Source organism: Dromiciops gliroides, chromosome 3 (assembly GCF_019393635.1).
Source record: "Dromiciops gliroides isolate mDroGli1 chromosome 3, mDroGli1.pri, whole genome shotgun sequence".
Classification (NCBI taxonomy): domain Eukaryota; kingdom Metazoa; phylum Chordata; class Mammalia; order Microbiotheria; family Microbiotheriidae; genus Dromiciops; species Dromiciops gliroides.
The window spans coordinates 68,488,973-68,509,121 of NC_057863.1; the positions used below are offsets into that span (position 1 = coordinate 68,488,973).

Here is a 20,149-nt window from a genome sequence, read left to right on the forward strand (position 1 = left end):
GTAGTGAGTGGACCTCATGTGGTGAATTTATGGAAGGACAAGGACAAAAGTCCTTGATGACAACAGATGAGTCATAACCTAAATTGATGGAGAAATCATCCAAATCAATGAGCCACTAGATCATTCTGAGTATTTAAGCAAGAAATATGTGTTCTAAAGACTCATCCCTTTTTTTTAAATTCAGTGGGCTTTTTACTTTTCTGTTTTGTCAGGTAGGTTTAGGGAGAATTTTTAATTTAAATGTTTTCATTTTTATTAATATCTTTTATTTTTGTATCCTTTACCTTTCTGACTACACCTTCCACCATTACCATCACCATGACTATACCCCCACACCCACCGGTGAGCAATCCTTCATAACAAAGAATAAATAAATAAAAAGAGGGGGTGGGGGTGAGAAAGGAACTCAGCAAAATTAAACTAATCTGACAGTCTATGCAATAGTCCACACCCATAATCTCTCACCTTGACAAAGAAACAGGAGAGGTGTGCTTTGTCAACTCTCCTCTAGGGACAAGCTTGGTCTTTCTAATTTATACAGAGTTCAGTTTGGAATATTTCTATATTGTTGTTTTTTCCATTTACATCGTAACCATTTTTTGTGTTATTTTTCCTAGCATTTTTCACATCACTCTGCATCAGTTCATAGAATCATTTAGAGCTGGAAGGAACCTGAGAGACCCTGGAGTCCAACTGCCTCATTTTATAGATAAGAAGCCTATTTGTAGGCTAAGGCAAGGAAACAGGCACAGAAAGATAGAGTTATTTGCCAAAGATCACACAGTTCTTGAGGTAGGATTTGAATCCAGGTCTTTCTGCCTCTAGGACATGTTCTCTATTCACTTGCCACAAAACCATGCTTTTCTGAATTCTTCATATTTATCATTCCAGATGTCACATTCTATTTCATTCATTCAGCACAATTTATTTAACTATTTCCCAACCGCTGGGCAGCTACTTTGTTTCTAGTTTTCTGTTATGTTTCTGCTAGGTGGATAGAGCACTGGCCCTGAAGCTGGGAGGATCTGAATCAAAATCTCACCACAGAAACTTACTAGCTATGTGACCCTGGGTGAATCACTTAACCCCACTTGCCTTAAACATCCAGGGCCATCTCCAGTCATCCTGATAACATATCTTGCCACTGGACCCAGATGGCTCTGGAGAAGAAAATAGGGCTGGTGACTTTGCATAGACCTTCTTCAATTAAATCCAATTCATTGCAAGTCATGACATCTGTCATGGTCCTCTTCGAGAATAAAGGACAAACAACAACAGCAACAGGTTTTCTGTTACCACAAACTATGGCAGTGAATGGTATATGGAGGACCTTTTTGTCTTAAAACTCTTTAGGGGTATACGCCTACCAGAAACTCATTCCTTTTTTATGCTTTTATACTTTTCTTCATTTTCCTTTCATTTCCTATTAAAAGTTCTTTTTGGAAAAAACCCACTTTGTCTTAGCTGAACTAAAGAGAAATGGGATTTGTGGACACACAAGCCAGGGGAAGTAGAGGAAGCAGTGGGACCTGAAAGGCCAGCTCCAGGGGCAGCAGCACTCACCCCACCATGAGATCAGGAAGAGCAAATGAAGCTAAAGGGGAGATGGGTAAGGAGAGAGACTGTCTGAGAGCCAAGGCTGCACCTTCTTACATTGGCAACACTGGTGTGAAAACTTCTGGCCAGGTGCTCAGCCCTTACAAGGCTAAGAAGCTCAGTTTTTGCAGCCTACCCTGGGGCTCTGAGGAGCTGGTTCCCATACAGCAGACACACAAGAGACTGACGTAATAAACCGTAATGCCAATTTATTAATTTACATGGGAGATCTAGCTGGTGAGAAAACCAGTGCTGTCTTCATGGGCTTTCCCTCCTGGTGGTTAGTTAAGTCCACTCAGGAGACCAAATTACAAAGAACCAGAAGGTTTCTTGGTGAGCAAGAATTACAACTAACGAAGTTGGATTTTCATTAGGGATCTTTTCATCAAGTTGTGGTAACGTGATGAATTATCCTTTACACTAGGGGTGGTCCTGTCTAAAGTACTGGTACCAATCATCTAGAATCAGAACCCTGAAATGACAGAGATCATTTGAGTGCTAGAGTGAGAACTTTGTGTTGTATAAATTCATCCTTTTTCACGCTTGTTAATTCTACGTATTTACTTATTTTATATTTATTTCACCTCACTCCCAGAAAATTGGCAAAAATCATAAGTGATGGAAATATTGATAGAGGGATTATAGAAAGATTCTTTCACTCAATAGTGCCATTAGCGCCCACAGATTCAATTCTCATCTCTATGTGGATGACTCTCAGAGCTATACATCCATCCCTAAAATTCTCTCTTGAGCCCCATGCCTGCATCATGAACTGCCTCTTGGATATTTTGAACCAGCTGTCCCATAAAGCATCTCAAACTCAACACGTCCAAAATAGAACTCTTTTCCCCCAAACCCACCCCTCTTCTAGACTTCCCTACTGCTGCATAGGACGCTATCATTTTTCCAATGACAGACTCAGTGCCATCCTTCACTCCTCTCTCACTCATCTCTATGTAGCCAGTCTATTGCAGATCATTTTGTTTCTCTTGCCACGATATCTTTTGTGCGTGTGTGTGTGTGTGTGTGTGTTGTTGTCGTTGTTGTTGTTTGGCAGGGCAATGAGGGTTAAGTGACTTGCCCAGTGTCACACAGCTAGTAAGTGTCAAGTGTCTGAGTTTGGATTTGAACTCAAGTCCTCCTGAATCCAGGGCCAGTTCTTTATCCACTGCGCCACCTAGCTGCCCCCCACCATGATATCTTTTGAATACATCTCTCTACTCACCTCTCACTTGGGCTATTGCAATTGTCTTCTTATTTGAGACAGAGGTCTCAAATCTCTTCCCACTTCAATCAAAGCATAGGCAGGGGCAGCTAGGTGGCGCAGTGGATAAAGCACCAGCCCTAGATTCAGGAGGACCTGAGTTCAAATCTGGCCTCAGACACTTGACACTAGCTGTGTGACCTTGGGCAAGTCACTTAACCCCAATTGCCTCACCAAAAAAAGAAAAAAATCATTTAAAAAAGCATAGGTAAATAATGTCATCCCTCCCCCAAACACACAGCTTCCTACTCAGACAACTCCAGTGACTCCCTATTACCTCTAGGGAGAACTATAAATCTCTGTTTAGCATTTAAAGCCCTTAAAAACTGGTCCTTTTCCAATTTCCTGACAGCTCAGTGGTACAGTAGATAGAACTCTAGATCTGGAGTTAGGAAGATCTGGGTTCAAATGTGATGTCAGATATTTATACTAGCTGAGTGACCCTGGGCAAATTACTTTATCTGCCTCAGTTTCCTCAACCATGAAATGGGGATAATAATAACACCTACCTCCCAGGGTTGTTATAAGGATGAAATGAGTTATTTGTTAAGCACTTAATATAGTGCCTGACACATAGTAGGTATTTAATAAATGCTTATTTTCTTCCTTCTTACTTCTCTCCATGCACTCTATACTCCAGTCATTCCTGACCTACTTCCTCACACAATGCTCCATGTTGTATCTTAGGATCCTTGGCTTCTTTCAAGACTCAACTCAGGCATCACCATCTTCAAGAGGCCTTTCCCAATCCCCCCAACTACTACTACCTCCCCCTCTAAGGTTATCTTGTATCTATTTTGTATATAATATATACACACACATTTTTGTTGTTCAGTCATTTCAGTTGTCTGACTCTTCATGACCCCATTTGGGGTTTTCTTGGCAAAGATACTGGAGTAGTTTTGCTATTTTCTTCTCCAGCTCATTTTACAGATGAGGAAACTGAGACAAACTGGGTTAAGTGTTTTTCCCAGGGTCAAACAGCTAGTGTCTGAGGTCACATTTGAACCCAGGTCTTTCTGAATCTAGGGCTGGTGCTCTATCCACTGTGCTACCTAGCTGCCCAATGTACGCATACACACACACACACACACACACACACACACCATAATCTATCTATCTACCTACCTAACATACCTATGCAGGTATTTGTGTTTGTATATAAAAGATATGTATAAATACATTGGTATAGGTAGATAGATAGATATAAATACATAGATATAGATATAAAGAATATATATATACACATATATATATATACTACACATACACATACAGAGTATGTGTATAAATGTGATATATATGTATATATGTATGTATGTATACACACACCTGAATAGGTATATGTTGTCTTCCCCATTAGAATGTAAACTCTTTGAGGGGAGGAACTACATTTTACTTTTGTCTCTGTATTCCCAACTTTTATGTGAGGTGATTGTGTGTGTGTGATAGAGTTGCTTCCAGTTAGGAAGACCTGAGTTCAAGTCCCACTTTTGATACATACTAGCTGTATAACCCTGGGTAACTCTCTCTCTCTCTCTCTCTCTCTCTCTCTTTTTTGGTGAGGCAATTGGGGTTAAGTGATTTGCCTAGGGTTACACAGCTAGTAATTGTTAAGTGTCGGAGACCCGATTTGAACTGAGGTCCTCCTGAATACAGGGCCAGTGCTCTATCTACTGCGCCATCTAGCTGCCCCCTCTAGGTAAGCCTCTTAACCTCTCTGTCCCAGGCAACTCTCTAAGACTAATAAATTGCCAAATAGGGACTGAGTTATATTTGTAAAGGGAACTCCTTACTCAGAGCTCCATACACTGATGAAATCAAAGTTCCAATTTTTTAAAAAGTCTCCCAGGGTTTATCACAGTGCCTGTCTAGTAGTAAGGACTTAATAAATATTTGTTGATTCATTTCAGCTGACACCCAGCAAATTGGCAAAAAGGATGAAAGATGGAATACTCATTGATGAAGGGGTTGTGAAAAGATAGGGACAATAATGCACTGTTAATGTGAATTGATGAGTAATCTGAATTGTGAAAGTCATTAAAATGTTCATATTTTTTGACCTAAAGATCTCACTGCTAAGTATATACCCTAATGAGGTCAATGACAAAAAGAAAAACTCCATAAAACCAAAAATTTAGGGGGCAGCTAGGTGGCGCAGTGGATAAAGCACGGACCTTGGATTCAGGAGTACCTGAGTTCAAATCCAACCTCAGACACTTGACACTAGCTGTGTGACCCTGGGCAAGTCACTTAACCCTCATTGCTCCGCAAAAAAAAAAAAGGCAATTCTTTTTGTTGTTGTATCAAAGGATTGGAAACAAAGTAAATTGTGGTACATGAATGTAATGGAGTACTACTTGCTGAAAGAAACAATGATGACTACAGATAAGCATTGGAAGACAAATAATCTGATACAAAGTAAAGCAAGCAGAACCAGAAAAACTGTATATAACCACAATGGTATAGTTAAAAAACAAAAACAAAATGATGGAAAGTGAATGCTGTCATGAAAATGCTTGTCCCTAAACAATCAAATTAAACAAGCAATAAAAAGGCCTTTATTAAGTATTTACTATATGCCAAGCATTGTGCTAAACTCCAGGGATACAAAGAAAGTGAAAAACATCAACCAGTCCTTGAACTCAAGGAGCTTCCATTGTAATGGGAGAAAGCACATGGGGAGAGAATGGGGGCTGGGGGGGGGGAATGCATACAAAATAGATACAAGGTAACCTTTGAGGTTAACAGCTAGGGGATTGGGAAAGGTCTCTTAAAAGTGATTCCTGAGCTGAGTCTTGAAAAAAGCCAGGGATCCTAAGAGGCAGAGGTAAGGAAGGAGGACATTTTAGGCTTGGGGAATATTTGCAAAGGCATGGAAATAGAAGATGGAGTATTGTGTTGTGAGAGGAAATAGGTCAGGGATGACTGGATTGTAGAGTATGTAGAGTGTATGATTAGAAAGGCAGGGCGTGGCAGGTTGTGAAGAACTTTAAATGCCAACAAAGAACTTTTGTATTTATTCCTAGAGGTAAGAGGGAGCCATTGGAGTTGGGGAGTTGGGGGGGGAGAGGGCAAAGTGGAAGAGACTTGAGACAGGGTGACTAATTAGAAGACTATTGCAATAGACTAATTGAACTGGGTGTGCTATTGCAGGCCTGTAATCCCAGCCACCAGGGAAATTAAAGTAGAGATGGTTGATCAATTGAGCTCAGGAGTTCTGAGCTGCTGTAGGAGTGCAACCTTTCTGGGTCTTGAAATCCCCTCACCTACCCCTCAGCCCCATGCATTCCTTACTAGGAATTCCCTACAAGGAAAAATGCAGAAATAGTTGGGTTCCAGATAGCAGTGATTGTTGATCCTTTACCATGCTTTGTGATGATAAAATCTTGTACCCTGGGTCAAGGTCTCTTTTTCAATGAACTTCCACCCTAAAAAGACTGATTTATCCCCTTAATTCCTTCTGTCTGGGAGAAGCAAATTCAGAATCTGAACGGAGAGTTAGTGGGATAGAGAGGTACTAAGTACTACTTCACTCCAGGATCAAAACCCCAACGCCCAGTCAAATTTCTAAGTCTTAAACATAGACAAAATGAAGACACACATGGACAATGAGGATAAAGCACTTTATTTGAAATAAACATACATGTTCTTTCTTTAGTACTCATCTCCCTCTTCTTCCTCCCCTTCCCCTTCCAAACTATCCATGCCCACCTCCTCGTAATCTTTCTCCAGGGCTGCCATGTCCTCCCGAGCTTCAGAGAACTCTCCCTCCTCCATGCCCTCACCTACATACCAGTGTACAAATGCCCTCTTGGCATACATCAGGTCAAACTTGTGGTCCAGGCGAGCCCAGGCTTCTGCAATGGCTGTTGTGTTGCTCAGCATACACACTGCTCTCTGTACCTTGGCCAGATCTCCACCAGGGACCACAGTGGGTGGCTGGTAGTTGATGCCAACCTTGAAGCCAGTAGGACACCAGTCCACAAATTGGATGGTACGCTTGGTCTTGATGGTGGCGATAGCAGCATTGACATCTTTGGGCACCACATCGCCACGGTACAGGAGGCAGCAGGCCATGTATTTGCCATGACGAGGGTCGCACTTCACCATCTGGTTGGCTGGCTCAAAGCAGGCATTGGTGATCTCTGCTACTGAGAGTTGTTCATGGTAGGCCTTCTCGGCAGAGATGACAGGAGCATAGGTGGCCAGGGGGAAATGGATTCGAGGGTAGGGCACCAAGTTGGTCTGGAACTCTGTGAGGTCCACATTCAGGGCACCATCAAAACGGAGAGAAGCTGTGATAGAGGAGACGATTTGGCCGATGAGACGGTTGAGGTTGGTGTAGGTGGGACGTTCGATGTCCAGATTTCGGCGGCAGATGTCATAGATGGCCTCATTGTCCACCATGAAGGCACAATCTGAGTGCTCAAGGGTGGTGTGGGTAGTCAGGATGGAGTTGTAGGGCTCTACCACAGCTGTAGAAATTTGAGGGGCTGGATAGATGGAGAACTCTAGCTTGGACTTCTTGCCATAGTCGACTGAGAGCCGTTCCATCAGCAGGGAGGTGAAGCCAGAGCCAGTGCCACCCCCAAAGCTGTGAAAAATGAGGAAACCCTGGAGTCCTGTGCACTGGTCAGCCTGGAAAAGAGGATGGGGGTGAGAAGGAGAAAGAAAAGAATGGGATGTGATATCACAAGCATGAAAAAGAAAGAAAATGTTTTGAAATCTTTTAAGTGGTTTTTTTGGGGGGGGAGGTGAGGCAATTGGGGTTAAGTGACTTGCCCAGAGTCACACAGCTTAAGTGTTTTTAAAAAGACTTTTGAAAGCCTTCCATGAGGGATGATCTGAAGTGAGCAAAGGGCTCCTTTTTGCTATCCCTCAAAGAGAAAAATACTATCTTCTCATCTTGTCCCTCTTTCACTCTGGAAAAATTCCTGACGTTCCATGGGATCCATTTTCCTTGAACACTCTAGATATGATTTAAGAGCCAATCTATCCCTTCCCATCTCCCTAACTCTAGGCTCCCTCTATTTCACCCTGCTCCTGGAACTGCTATATATTGATTGATCAACAAGAAAAAAGGGTGTGTTTTTTTTACTCATGGCGAATCACTGAGCAATCAGCAAATGGCCAGGGAAGGTAGTCAGTATCTCTGTCATCCATGATAACCAATTATTGGGATCCTTGTGTTTTAGCTTTCTATCTGTAATCACTATGTGGGATTTCCCCTAGGGTGTTTCTGGATTTCAGCCTCTATGCCTTGGGCTCTTACCTACCACTGTAGTGGGATACAGAAAAGGCATGATCAGAAAGACTTCAAGAAAAACAGCTTCCCACTTTCCAATCCTGTTAGAGGCCAGGCATCCACTCAATCCTTATTCTACTTCTGGGATCTCCAAATGGCACTTTCCTCTTAAACTACAATTTCCATTTCCCCTGATTGATCCTGCTTCTTCTCCACTGCAAAGGGAAAGAACCCAGCTGCCCCCATGATCCTCTTCTTCTTTGAACAGGCAACACTCACCAGCTTTCGAATTCTATCCAGTACCAAGTCAATAAGCTCTTTCCCGATAGTGTAATGGCCTCGTGCATAATTGTTGGCAGCATCTTCCTTGCCTGTGATGAGCTGCTCTGGATGGAAGAGCTGGCGGTAGGTGCCAGTCCGAACCTCATCTGCAATGAGCATAAACTTTGGTCCTTCCATGTCTTATGGTCTGGTTGAGGGGATATAGAGTAGCCTGAGACATTTGGCGGGGGGCGGTGATGGTGAAGCCACCCTGCTTAAAGGTCCTTTGTAACCTCATGTAGGATGCAGTTATAGCTAAAGCCCTTCAATGCAATTCAATATATGTTTAATAATTATAATACATGCAAGACAACGTGCTTTACTTCAGGGAGAGGGAGAAATAGAGGGTCATCTTGAACCAAGGTGGACCCTTGAAGCTTAGGGACTAAAAGACAATCTGTATGTTCAGAGTTTTAGCTCCAATTAGTTGCAGTGATAAGGAAAGCTAAAAATAAGGGATAGTTGCAGCTCCAGTGATATAAAAAAATTCTGGATGTAGTACCCCGGGCCAAAGGCAAGGACATAGACTGAACTGAACTCACCAATCACTGTGGGTTCCAAGTCCACAAAGACAGCCCGAGGCACATGCTTGCCAGCCCCTGTTTCACTGAAGAAGGTGTTGAAGGAGTCATCACCCCCTCCAATGGTCTTGTCACTGGGCATCTGTCCATCAGGCTGGATGCCATGTTCCAGGCAATACAGCTCCCAACAGGCATTGCCAATCTGCACACCAGCCTGACCCACGTGGATTGAGATACACTCACGCTAGGAGAGAAGAGAAGAAAAAGTATTCATGGGAAGGAGAAGCTGGTCTTGCCCAGAAGAGGGTTCCCTTCCTGCCTGAGTATAGATCACCATAGAATTTTTAGAGTTAGAAAGGACTGTAGAGAGCCATCCATTACAATCCATTAATTTTACAGATAAGGAAATTGAACTGAGAGGGAGACCTGAAGTTCTTGGAATGGGGAGAAAGGTCTAAATAACCCAATCCTTTTTCTGGCATAAGAATTTTCTGGTGGTCAATTCATGAAAAACAAGCAATCCAACCAACAAGCATCTAATATGTGGTTGTTCTACGTAAGGTATTGGGAATTAACGAAGAAAAAGAACACTGTCTCTGCCCTTGAGGAGTTTATCAGAGGTAGGATCTGGTGCTAGGTTTTTGGATTCCTAATCTAGTGCTCTTCCCACTGTGGAAGGGAGTGTGTTCCAGGCACTGGAAATAGCCTATGTAAAATGATAGAGATGTGAGAGTATGGGATGAGAAGGAAACAATTAGTAAGAGTTTGGCTAGGATACAGAGATTGTAAAGAGGAATAACTGTATGCAATAGTGTCAGAAGGAAAAGTTGGAGCCAAATTGTGGAGAGTCTTAGGTGACCCTCTAAAAAAATTCATATTTAATTCTGAGAGTCATGAGGAGTCACCAAATGTCTTTGAGCAAGAAAACAGCATGGTCAGACATGTGCAATAGGATTCTGGCAGCTGTGAGAAGTTCTGGATGAGGAAGAAGGGGTGGGGAGGGATGATGCAGGGAGACAAATTAAGAAGCTATTACAATAGTCCAGGTAAAACATAATGTGAGTCTGAAATACAATGGCAGTAGTGTGAATAGAGAGGAGAGAATGGTTGCCAGGGACATTATTGCCAAGGTAGAATGAAAAGGACTTAGCAATGAATGTGGAGGGGAGGGGAAGGGAGGAAGAGGGAAGTGTCAAAGACAACTTCAAGGTTTAAGCTTCAGTAAATGGGAGAATGGTTAATGCCACCATTAGAACTAAGAATGTGGGGAAGAGGCATTTGAAGTGAAGATAATGACTTGTTGAATTTGAGGTGTCAATTGGGCATCCAGATGAAACTGTTGAACATGCAGCTGGAAATGTCAAATCAGAGCTGAAGGAGATCAGATGTTGACTAGAAGGTATGAGATTTGGGGACAGCTAGATGGTGCAGTGGAGAAAGCATCAGTCCTGGATTCAGGAGGACCTGAGTTCAAATTCAGCCTCAAACACTTGACACTAGCTGTGTGACTCTAGGCAAGTCACTGAACCCTCATTGCCCTGCCCCCTACCCCCAAAAAAGAAGAAGGTATGAGATTCTAGAGTGCTCCAACCTAGCTTTGAGGAGGAAGGCTGAAACTCTACAGTGGAGTTATGGACTTAGGGAAGTCTTGGCTCCAGTGTCTAAGCATCTTGGAGAAAGTTGTGCAAGGCCTGGGTAAGATAGATACAGCTAACTCCTGCCAGAGAGGAAATGAGAGTCCTTTGAGGGATGGGAGCTGGGCCCAAGTGAGGATGCAGGAGACAAGAGATAAGGTGGAGGAAAAGTAGGGAAGAGAGCCTTGAAGCTAGAAAATTCAGCAGAATGTGGGCCTGGGATCAAATACCCAGATAGCGCTCAGTGACCATGCTGAGGGCTTTTTTCTCTCTCAGCTGTGCATATTTCTAGAGTCTAATGTCTTCAGAAAAGGTCCCCTGCTCCTCCTACCATGTGACCTAAGACTGGTGGTCAAGGAAGTCCTGACTTTTTAGTCCCTGGTCTGAAACAGATCTGGAATAGTTTTTGAGGCCCAATAAGAGAGAGGAAAAAGTAACCCCTTCAAACCCCAGGGCATCATGTGGTGATCAGAGAAGCTAAACTCTTTTGTAATCTCCCAATTTTGTACCCTGCTCCTCTGCCCCCAGATTTATCAGGATTAAGAGATGAAAATGACCTTAGGAAACATAAGATCATAGATTTAGAGTTGGGAGGGATCTTAGAGGCCATCTAGTCTAACCCTCTCATTTTGCAGATGAGGGCCAAAGAGACTAAGTGGCTTGGCCAAGGTACACACATGGGTAGAGAGGGGCAGATCTGGTAAGATTTAAGGAAAGGGGGCAGCTAGGTGGCGCAGTGGATAAAGCACCAGCTCTGGATTCAGGAGTAACCGAGTTCAAATCCGGCTTCAGACACTTGACACTTACTAGCTGTGTGACCCTGGGCAAGTCACTTAACCCCATTGCCCCACAAAAAAAAAAAAAAAAAGATTTAAGGAAAGGCCCTCTGACTCTAAGATCAATGCTCTTTCTACTCTACTACACTAGTCCAACTCCCTCATTTGACAGATAAGGAAACTGAGACCTAGGGTGGTTGTGACTTGTCAAAAGTTAAAGTTAGTAAATGGTAGGATTCAAACTCAGGTTCTCTAACCCCATACCCAGTAGCTCTTTCCACTGTACTATAATGCTTCTCTGTCCCAGGGTAAGAATGCAATGAGCACTTAGTTGGTATTGGCCTATAAGGTGGGAGTTTAGTCCTATCCCCTAACACCAATGGTATAAAAGAAATTCCATGGGGTTATGGCTATCTGGTATTCATGACATTGATAGATATTATTTGAACCTTGGGGAGATACAGTAAGGCTGAAAAGAAAGATCAGAATCAGATTGTGGAGAGCCTTAAATATTAAGCTAAGAGGGCAGCTAGATGGCGCAGTGGATAGAGCACTGGCCCTGGAGTCAGGAAGACCTGAGTTCAAATTCGGCCTCAGACACAATAGCTGTCAAAAGCTAATTTCAAATAAAGGTGTGATGTTGTTTTATTTGTGCATTGGACCAATGACCTGAGAAGCTGAAGGAGGTACTGAGAAGATGCAGGTGAAAACAGAGGGAATTTATGGAGGAAATTAAGAAAGCTGTTTCAAAAGAGGATTTGTCTTAATTCACAAACAGCTGGGAAGGTAAGAGGCTTCCCTGAATCTATTTCAGGGTGCTTTAGAAAAGGTTCCTGGAGGATCAGACTCCTTAGAGTTTAGGGGTTTGGAGATTTAACCATCAAAGAAAACTAGGAACAATTTCTGGGCACCTTCTGTTTTCCCTGTAATTGCCATCACCTTTCTGGGGCAGCCCTCAACTTTTTCTTATGCTGACTATTCTTACCTGAAAGAGTGCAAAAATGGTTCAGAACCCAGGCTCCTATTCCTAAAACCTGTCCCCCCCATTCCTAAATCTGCTTCTCCCCCCAAAAAAAAACAAAAACAAAAATCTCCATTTCTCTTTACTGCAAGTCTGTCCTGCCTCTAGCATACTCTCGCCTTTTTATATAAATGTATACTGTTTGTTCTGCAGCAACTCCTCCTAGCAACACACCATAGCACACTCCAAAACACACCTCCCTCTCTCCTTTTCTCCCTCTCCCTCTCCCTCTCCCCCTCTCCCTCTGTCCCTTTCCCTCTGTCCCTCCCTCCTTCCCTCTCCTCCCTCCTTTTCCCTTCTTCCCTCTCTCCCCCCCTCCATCTCCCTCTCTCCCTCTTCCTCTCTCCTTCTCTCCCTCCCTACCTCTTCCCCCCTCTCTTGACTAAGAGAGAGAGATAGCAGTATTCTGAAGAGAAGCTGCCTGAAAGAGGCACTGGGGAGGAAATGCATTCAGATAAAAGCAGAGGGGTCAAAGAGAAAGGGAAACAGATGGATGGCTCCCTTGGAATCTGTGGGAAAATAAAGGAAGCCCCTTCCAAAGAGGATTTGTCTTAATACACAAGCAGTTGATCAGGTCAGAGGCTGAAGTGAGTCCATTTCAGAGACTGGTAGAGCAGGTTCTTGAAGGCCAAACTCCACAGAGTTTAGGGTCTGGGACTTTAATCATTAAAGAAAACTGCAAACTTTCTGGGTGCATTCTGTTTTCCCTGTAATTGCTATTACCCTTTCTGGGGAACCCCTAAACTTTTTCTTGTCTTAGCTGGAAGGGTACAAACATGGTTCAGACTTCAGTATCCCATTCTCCAAACCTATCTCCTCATTCCTAAAGCTCCTCCCTCCTCAGAAAAAGCACCTTTTCTCATTACTGCAAGTCTCCCCTGCCTCTGACATACACTCATCCTTTTCCAGAGACATATATTGTATATTCTGCAGTTGCTTCTTCCCCTAGCAACACCCCAACACACACACACACACACACACACACACACACGCCAGTACTCTGAAGATCTCCCCTATACTAGCAAACAGCCCCACTCTTTGATGCTTACCCCATGTACCTATCATCACTTGAGACCCTTCCTTAGACTTACCATCCTGCTCTGATGCCGTATGCCAACTGAGGCTTCAGGAGTGACAATGATCTGAATGAGTGAGAACAGTCCTAGAGTTCCCTCCTTATAGTCTGGGTTAGGCTCTCAGTGGGGTGTGTTGTTAGAAACAACCCCGGGGGGTCAGATGCGTTGACTTGGTTACAATGCCTTGGGTTTCCTGGCCCACAGCCCAAACAGAAAGTTGTGGGGGGGGGTGGGGTGTGGAGAAGTTGCCCTGGGCCTCAGTAACTGTGGGTATGGTAACAGGGCAGGTACACAGAGCGTATATTGCCCCAGCCTGTTTTCTGGCGTCACACCCTCAGCCCTTACAGACTAGAGGAAAGTTCCTAGGGGAACCCATCCCTTAAACTCTAACCCCAAATAGTTAGTTGTAATGCCTGCCCATAGTGACCCAGAACAAATAAAGCCAAAGGGAAGTGAACAAAGTAAGTGGAGGATAATTGGAGGAAATCTAGAATTCTGTGAAACATTCGTTGCCCGTGCATAGTATAATGGAAAAAAAAAACCTTTGGCTTTGGTACCGGGAGGCCTGGGTTCAAATGACAACTCTTCCACTTACTAACTGGATTACTCTGGGCAAGTTTTTCTCTCAATTCTTGTTTTCTTTTTTTTCTGTTTAATAGTATTTTTTTTCCAATTACATGTAAAGATAGTTTTCAACATTAATTTTTATAAGATTTTGAGTTTCAATTTTTTCTCCCTCCTTTCCCCTCCTGAAGCCAGAGAGCAATCTGATATGGGTTATACATTACCATCATGTTAAACATATTTCTCTCACATCAGTCATGTTGTGAAAGAAGAATCAGAAAAAAGGGGGAAAAAACACAAGAAAGAAGAAGCAACAACAAAAGTAAAAATACTATGTTTCAATCTGTATTCAGACTCCATAGTTCTTTTTCTGGATGTGGAGAGCATTTTCCTTCATGAATCTTTTGGCATTGTCTTGGATCACTGTATTGCTGAGAAGAGGTAAGTCTATCACAATTGATCAATCTCTGTTTACTTAACTATCAAATGAGATTGTTGGATTTCATGATTTCTAAGGTAACTTCGAATTCTGAATTTTATGAATATGAAACTCATTGCTGAAGCTCAACCCTTCCATATAAGCTGTAGTCAGCCTCCTCCTTCCATAGAAAGAGGCTTTGAAAGACTCTACCTATGCAAAATGGTGAAGTATGCCAGGTTGGCTTTTAGCACCCCTCTATTACCTCTCTTCCTTTTGTACCACTTTGTCCACTTTCCCCCTTGTAGGGAACTCATGGTATGACAGATAAAGAACTGGGTTTGAAGACAGGAACCCTTCACATCCTGCTTCAGAAATATACTACCAGTGTGATTTGGGGGAAGTCACTTAACATCCCTGAGCCTCAGTTTTCTTATCCATAAAATGGGTAAAATAATAGTTGCTACCTCACAGGATTCTATTAGTGATCAAATTAAATCACGTATGTACAGTGTTTGGCAAACCCTCCAGCATTATATAAATGTGAGTTATTATTATGGGTCATTCCCCATTATAGGATTTGGGGGGGTGGCAATGACAGTTAAGTGACTTGCCCAGGGTCACACAGCTATTAAGTGTCAAGTGTCTGAGGTCAAATTTGAACTCAGGTCTTCCTGAATGCAAGGCTGGTGCTTTATCCACTGCCACCTACCTGCCCCTCCCATTATAGGATTTTGATACCTTGGAGGGAGGAGATGAGCATTGACACAGGGAAGAATAAGAGAAGAGGACTGATACCCCCAAAGGAGGGTATTTTGCCAATGCTCTTCTCACATTGGGGCCAAGATGAATATCTCTAAAACAGAACTGAAAACAGAGCAGGAATGGACATAAACAAGGATGTCACCAGCAGCTTTAGGTGCTCTGGGCTTCAGGCCATGAAAGGAAGTATGGTGGCAAAAGTGCTGGGTTTGGAGTCAGAAGACCTGAGTTAAGTCCTGACTGTCACTTCCTGGTTGTGTCACCTTGAGTGAGTCACCTAATGAATCCCTCTGGGTCTCAGTTGTATAACCTATATCTGGTTGCTTGCTACCTCAAGGAGGGGGAATGGTAGGGAGGGAGGGAATGACAGAGGGATAGCATTTGGAACTCAAAACTTTAAATAAATAAAAATGTAATGAGGGGCGCTAGATAATCTCTAAAGTCCCTTCCAACTAACAATCTATGAGGGGCAGCTAGGTTGCACAGTGGTTAGAGCACCAGCCCTGGAGTCAGGAGGACCTGAGTTCAAATCCTGCCTCAGACACTTGACACTTACTAGCTGTGTGGCCCATGGCAAGTCACTTAACCACAATTGCCACACCAAAAAAAAAAACAACAAAAAGCTCCACAATCTATGAGCCTACGATTCTGCCATGGATGAGGACTCCTAAGTTCATGCTTCAAAGAAGCTTATTCAGCTTGGAAGTCAAGGCAGTTCCAGGGGTGCTGGTAACTGAGAGCCAAAGCTCCTCAGATATTTTCATACATAAGGAAGGGGTCCTGCCAAGAATCAAGTGATTGTTTTCCAAGCCCAGAGGTCATAGGCATGGAGAAATCAACTAGGAAACTGAAAATGTCTAACCTGGAACACCTCTATGGAGGTTTCAATATACAAGCATAGAGGCCCAAGGGGGAAGGATAGGGAATAAGAGAGTGGTCCGAGGCACGAGCAGAGGAAATAAATAGGGAACATACAGGCCACTGGACAAACAAAAACTGGGACAGAAACATCAGAGGTTTTTCAGAGTACAACCGATTGGGGCTAGGGTGGGGAGTGGCCTTTCTAGAAGCCCCAAGTTGCTTCCTCTTTTATGAGGGTCGAAGTCTTCATAATAGGATCATAAATTTGGAATGCCTATACTCATCTCTAGGGTGAAAGAAGGACTAATTGGAGTGTTACTCCAATTCTGAAAGAATAAGCCACAGGGTGGTACCATGCCTCTGGGGGACTGGAGAAACCTGGGGAAATGTAGGACCCACTGAAGGTGAAAGGGAAATGATGTCTACTGTTTATCGACTATTTATGAGTCTAAGTGTTTTCTTCATTTTCTGTGACAGGAAGGCTATCTTATGACCAATATATGCATTGGAACTCTGAATGTTTATATAGGAGCTAAGGACCCTTTGACCCACATCTGTAGAGACTTAGACTATATTTAGAGATTTCCCAAACGGGACTCTCACTCTTTATCCCCTTCCTCCCACTTCTCCTCCTCTGCCCCCCCCCATAGTCTTCATTCCTGTGATACTGGCCTCTTTGTTCTTTTTTTTCTCTCTCTCTCTTTGTTCTTTCTTGAACAAGACACTCTATCAACCAGCTCCAGATGGTTTTTCTCTGGCTATCCCCACCATGCTTGAACTACTCTCCTTCCTCATCTCCATATCCTGGCTTCTCCAGCTTTTCAAGTCTCAGCTAAAGCTTATTTTTTTTTTGTGAGGCAATTGGGGTTCAGTGACTTGCCCAGGGTCACACAGCTAGTAAGTGTTAAGTGTCTGAGACCGGATTTGAACTCAGGTCCTCCTGAATCCAGGGCCAGTACTCTATCCACTGCACCACCTAGCTGCCCCTAGCTAAAGCTTATTCTTCTGCAAAAAGCCTTTGCTGCTCCTCCTCAATCTTACTTAGTGCCTTCCTTCTGAGATTCTCTCCAGTTTGTATAGATCTTGTTTGTATGATAGTTCTTTGCAGGTTGTCTCTGCCATTAGACTGTGAGTCCTTTGAGGGCAGGGACTGTTTTTACTTTTCTTTGTATGCCCAACATTTAGCACAGAGCTTGGAACACGATAAGCGTTAATAAATGCTTGACTTGGGCAGCTAGGTTGCACAGTGGATAGAACACCGGCCCTGGAGTCAGGAGTACCTGAGTTCAAATCCGGCCTCAGACACTTAACACTTACTAGCTGTGTGACCCTGGGCAAGTCACTTAACCCCAATTGCCTCACTAAAAAAACAAACAAACAAACAAATAAGTGCTTGACTCACCAGTGGGGACATAATGAATCAGAATGATTTGGAGGACTGAACCCTAGATTCAACCCAATCCATGAGAATTCAGAGACCAGGTTGCTGGGACACAGTTACATCTCGAGAGCTTGTCTGGAAGTCCAAACTGAAGACTAGAGGTCCCTGGTGGGACTCCCTCAAAAGAGAAAAGGAATCCCCCAGAAATGAATTTTTTATGGTGTTATTTCCAATATGGAGGCATCTGAAATAACATGAAACATTAGGGCCATCCTAGAGTATCTCAAATCCCAGTAGGCAGATAGGTGGCACAGTGGGTCAACGTCTTGAACTTAGAGTCAGGAAGACTTGAGTTCAAATCCTGCCTCAGGACTTACTAACCAAGTGCCCCAGGATAAGTCACTTGACTTCTTTCAGCCTCAACTTCTTTATCTGCAAAATGAGGATTTTATATATAATAGCACCTATCTCACAAGGTTATTGTTAGGATAAAAATATCAGTATAGCACTTTGCAATCCTTAAAGTATTATATAAATGCTAGCTATTATTAGGTTAGGTTTAATAAACAGGGCTTAACTAGCCTTTAAGACCAAAGGCTCCAAGGGCAGAAATGTTTTCTCTCCCATATACCTTTCCCTTCCTCTTCTCTGCCTATCTGAATCCTCATGCTCTAAGGAAGGCCTAATTCAAGTTCTGGGGCAGCTAGGTGGCACAGTGTATAAAGCACTGGCCCTGAAGTTGGGAGGACCTGAGTTCAAACTTCGTCTCAGACACTAGCTGTGTGACCCTGGGCAAGTCACAACCTCAATTGCCTTAAAACATCTGGAACCATCTCCAGTCATCCTGATATATCTTGCCACCAGACCCAGATGGCTCTGAAGGAGAAAGTAAGGTTGGTGACCTTGCGAGGCCCTCTCTCACTTAAATCCAATCCAATCCACTACAAGTCATGACATTACCCCATTGTCATGGTCCTCTTTGAGAACAAAGGACAAACATATTATATATATATATATATATATATATATATGTGTGTGTGTGTGTGTTTTATACATACATCTGTACACATATACACATACATTCATAATACACACACATATAATTCAAGTTCCATCTCCTTTAAAGTCTTCCCTGGATATTATCATCTCTCCTTTGAACTTCTATAATATATGTTGTCTGTATAACTCATTAGTTACTGATTATACACTAGCATGGTTCTTAGTTACCTTTCCATATATATACCTTCCTCTTCCAGCTAGATCAATCATTCCAAAGGGTGTGCCCTGAATTTCTTGCTGAGTGTGTCCCAAAATGTGTACGATAATCATATACTGTACCTCAATTCCTCATGGCAAAAAATAATATTGGGAACAAAAAAAATTTTTTGAGAAGCACTGCACTACATTTGTAAACCCTTTAAAAGCTGATACTGGGTTTTCCCTTTCTTTGCACCCCCACAGTGCTGAACATATCTTTAAAAGCTGGACTTGTAATTTATTTCATCCTGGTAGGGAGCTCCCACTAAGGAGTCCACCAGTGTAGGCTGCCCACTTTCTCTGCAACTTTATAGTCTTGAAGATATCTGGGGGACCCTAAGAGGTTAAGTAACTTTGCCCATTGACATAGTCAATATATGTCAGAGACAGGATTTGAAGCCAGGTCTTAGTAACACCATTGCCAATCACGTCTGCTATGTCATGCTGTCCCTTCAAATATATATTATTTAAATGGTATTACAAAATATTTGTCAGTGGATTGACCTACATTTTTCTTCCCTCAGTCGGCAGAGGTAGGTGTAGTGCCTTTTCCCATGATCCAAATAAAAAGGCCCAATTAGGAAATGTGACTCAAAAAGTAAAAATTGAGTTCAAGGTGAGACAGATCTCTCTAGCACCTAGGGCACTGGGAGCAGGCAATGTTAAAAGTGACAGTGATTGGTGGTTTGCAGTGGACTGGGTGAGGGGTATGATGGTGAAGTCACGCTGAGAACTTGTAGCATCCCTTATCTGTACAAGGAGCCGCGCCTCAGATTGTTGGTGTCTGCCTCTAGCGAGGGGGGACCCGACGCAACTACTCAAAGTTTAGGCAATATTTTTGAAGTCGGAAACGGCAACTTCCTCTCTCCAGTACCTTGGACTCGCCACCCCCTCTATCCTCTTTTGAATCTCTGGGGATTGTAGTACCTGATGGAGTTACCAGGTGGCGTGGCCAGAAGACTGTTCAAGAGCCAGTTGACGCTGCGGCTGCCTGGAACCTTGCCCTGGGGAGAAAGGGTGGGAAGGAAAGGAAAGCAGGGTCCGAGAACCTTTCCTCTGGAAAACGTGCCACGGACCCCAACCCCAAGTCTGGGTCGGAAAGCCTAATCTGGCAGAGTCTGTAAAAGCTACAGGTGCAGCTTGGAAAGGAAGTTCCCTAAACAGAAGTTTCTCGGCTCTCCTCCCCATAGCATCTGGCTGAGTCCTTGACCCAGACTATTCTGAGAGTGAGGCGTTAGCGTCTGGACTCCCGAACATTGTGCAGCAAACGAAGGAAGGGTTAAGGCCGGTGTTGCAAGGCAATAAAGTCTTAGGACTGGAGCCTCCCAGGGTGTGACAGAGGAAAGGGAGCTGGTGAGACCGGCCCCACCGGCCCGCCGCCACCAGGGTGTGGTCTCAGGGACAGCGACCGCCCCACAATGTTTGGTGGGTGTGGTCATCTGGCTCAGC

At 43.4% G+C, this 20,149-nt stretch overlaps 1 protein-coding gene across 2 annotated transcripts; it reads right to left on the bottom strand.

Moving 5' to 3' along the window:
* Positions 1-6,517: 6,517 nt before the first annotated feature.
* On the bottom strand, positions 6,518-20,033 carry LOC122749249 (tubulin alpha-1D chain). 2 transcript variants are annotated; one of them, XM_043995524.1, is made up of 4 exons: positions 19,628-20,033; positions 8,972-9,194; positions 8,388-8,536; positions 6,518-7,501 (listed from the first exon to the last, which is right to left on the bottom strand). In XM_043995524.1, the coding sequence occupies exons 2-4, from the start codon at positions 9,090-9,092 to the stop codon at positions 6,518-6,520; spliced, it is 1,254 nt and encodes a 417-aa protein (XP_043851459.1). In that variant the 5' UTR covers positions 9,093-9,194; positions 19,628-20,033. The 2 variants fall into 2 exon arrangements, with proteins under 2 accessions (XP_043851459.1, XP_043851458.1); XM_043995523.1 differs by lacking the exon at positions 19,628-20,033 and adding an exon at positions 13,473-13,562.
* Between the last annotated feature and the right edge of the window lie 116 nt (positions 20,034-20,149).